A 1,985-nucleotide genomic window follows, 5' to 3' on the forward strand; every position below is an offset into this window, starting at 1 on the left:
CAAATGCTCTGGTGCTCAGAAAATAATGTCAGATATGTCCCAAAAATAACCGGCACTCAGAGACTTGAATCAATATAAACGTGTATTAGAAGGCCTTCTAATACATGTTTATATTGATTCAAGTCTCAGAGTGCCGGTTATTTTTGGGACATATATATATATATATATATATAATTATTTTCATTTTGCTTTCTATTTGTTTATCAGTGTCTTACACTAATCTGTGCTTCTGCCATGTATATGCTGTTTGTGTATTATATTAGCAGTATTTGTGTCCTCATATCTACAGTAGATGTTTATACAGGAGGCCCCAACAATTCCCACATACAGCGTAGTGTTTGCCATGCTGTGCTTCTGACTACTCCTTAGTAGGACACCTTGGTAACCTGGAACCTCATTTCCACTTCTCAACTACTTCTTGTCATAGGGCTAGAATACTCCTAGAAGGACTTGGAGACTTGTCTGTTGTATGTTAACTAGGTTCCTTTTCAGGATGCTACCATTTCCTTGTAAGCTGTACCCTAAATTTCTCTATAGCCTTATGTACATCTTTGTTCCTTAGGCTGTAGATCACAGGGTTAAGCATAGGAATGAAGGATGTATACAGAATAGCCAGCACCTTGTCTTGCTCTAATGAGTAGGCAGACTTTGGTCTCATATACATAATTAGGATAATCCCAAAGAACAAGCCTATCACTGTAAGGTGGGAAGAACAGGTAGAAAATGCTTTCTGTTTTCCCTCACTGCTTCGTATATTTAAGATACTGTAAATAATGAAGACATAGGTCACCAGGATAAAGACCAAAGGAATGAATCCAAACAGAATTCCACTTACAAGGATGGCCAGTTCTGCTTCCTGAGTATTGCTGCTGGACAGCTTGAGGAGCGATTTAAGGTCACAAAACATATGATTAATTTTATTGGATTTGTTGAATGAAAATCGAGAAACGATTCCAGTTAAGAACAGTGATTCCATAAGACCAAATCCCCAGGAAGTCAGAGCTAGCTGGACACAGATCTTCAGGTTCATCAAAGAAGAGTAACGCAATGGACAGCAGATGGCCACATATCTATCATAGGACATTGCAGCTAGAAGCATATATTCAGCCACAACACATATGACAAAAAAAGACACCTGGATGAGGCACCCCATGGAAGTAATAGAATGCTGTTCAGTTAAGCAAATGTCTAACAGTTTGGGAATAATAGCAGATATGAGGGTAATATCAAGGATCGATAGGTTGCACAGGAAGAAATACATGGGAGTATGGAGGCTGGAGTTTGAGGAAATAACCATGATTATAGTAAAGTTACCAGTCAGTGCCATCAGGTAGACTAGGAGAAATATAATAAAGAGGATGAGATGAAGTTCTGGCCACTCGAAGAATCCCAGGAGAATGAATTCTGTTGGCCACGTCACATTTTCCAGGTCCATCGGGATTTATACTGATGTATCTGTATCATAGGAAACAGGTAAAATATCATTAGATACTGTAAGATCCAGGGCAACATCATAAGGAGCTGAAAATACTTTCATGCCCTGATTTTGGCTCCTTAAAGACCATTTGATGGTGACTGTGTTCTAGAACCAGCACTAAATCACTAGTCCACCCTAATGTACTATATGTGATTGCACTATGTAATAAAAGTACATACACTATATTCACATATATGGTATTTTTGCAATAGATCAAAAATCAGGCAGCATGTAACCAGAGCCAAGCTCAATGGTTCTACTTTGCAGCTATAACCCTCATCCGGGATTGGGTATGAATTGCCGCCGGTTCAAATCCCGATGCCGGAAGCCTGAAGGTTTAGAATCCTGACAGGGGTGGTAAGTACCTTAACCCTCCCCCTCTCCCCCCTAACCCTCCCTTGGTGGTACCTAACACTCACCTCCCCTTCCCGCACCCTAAACCTATCCCTCCCCGGGGGGGTGCTTAACCCTGACCTCTCCCTGGGGGTCCTTAAAGCTAACCCCCATC

At 40.9% G+C, this 1,985-nt stretch overlaps 1 protein-coding gene across 1 annotated transcript; it reads right to left on the bottom strand.

Annotated features, from left to right (window-relative positions):
• Positions 1-496: 496 nt before the first annotated feature.
• Positions 497-1,435, bottom strand: LOC148453463 (olfactory receptor 5AR1-like). Its single transcript, XM_088462109.1, has one exon. It carries the CDS (start codon positions 1,433-1,435, stop codon positions 497-499), a length of 939 nt encoding a protein of 312 aa, XP_088318235.1.
• Positions 1,436-1,985: the final 550 nt, after the last annotated feature.

This window comes from Taudactylus pleione, unplaced genomic scaffold, assembly GCF_031769625.1.
Source record: "Taudactylus pleione unplaced genomic scaffold, aTauple2 ptg001150l, whole genome shotgun sequence".
Classification (NCBI taxonomy): domain Eukaryota; kingdom Metazoa; phylum Chordata; class Amphibia; order Anura; family Myobatrachidae; genus Taudactylus; species Taudactylus pleione.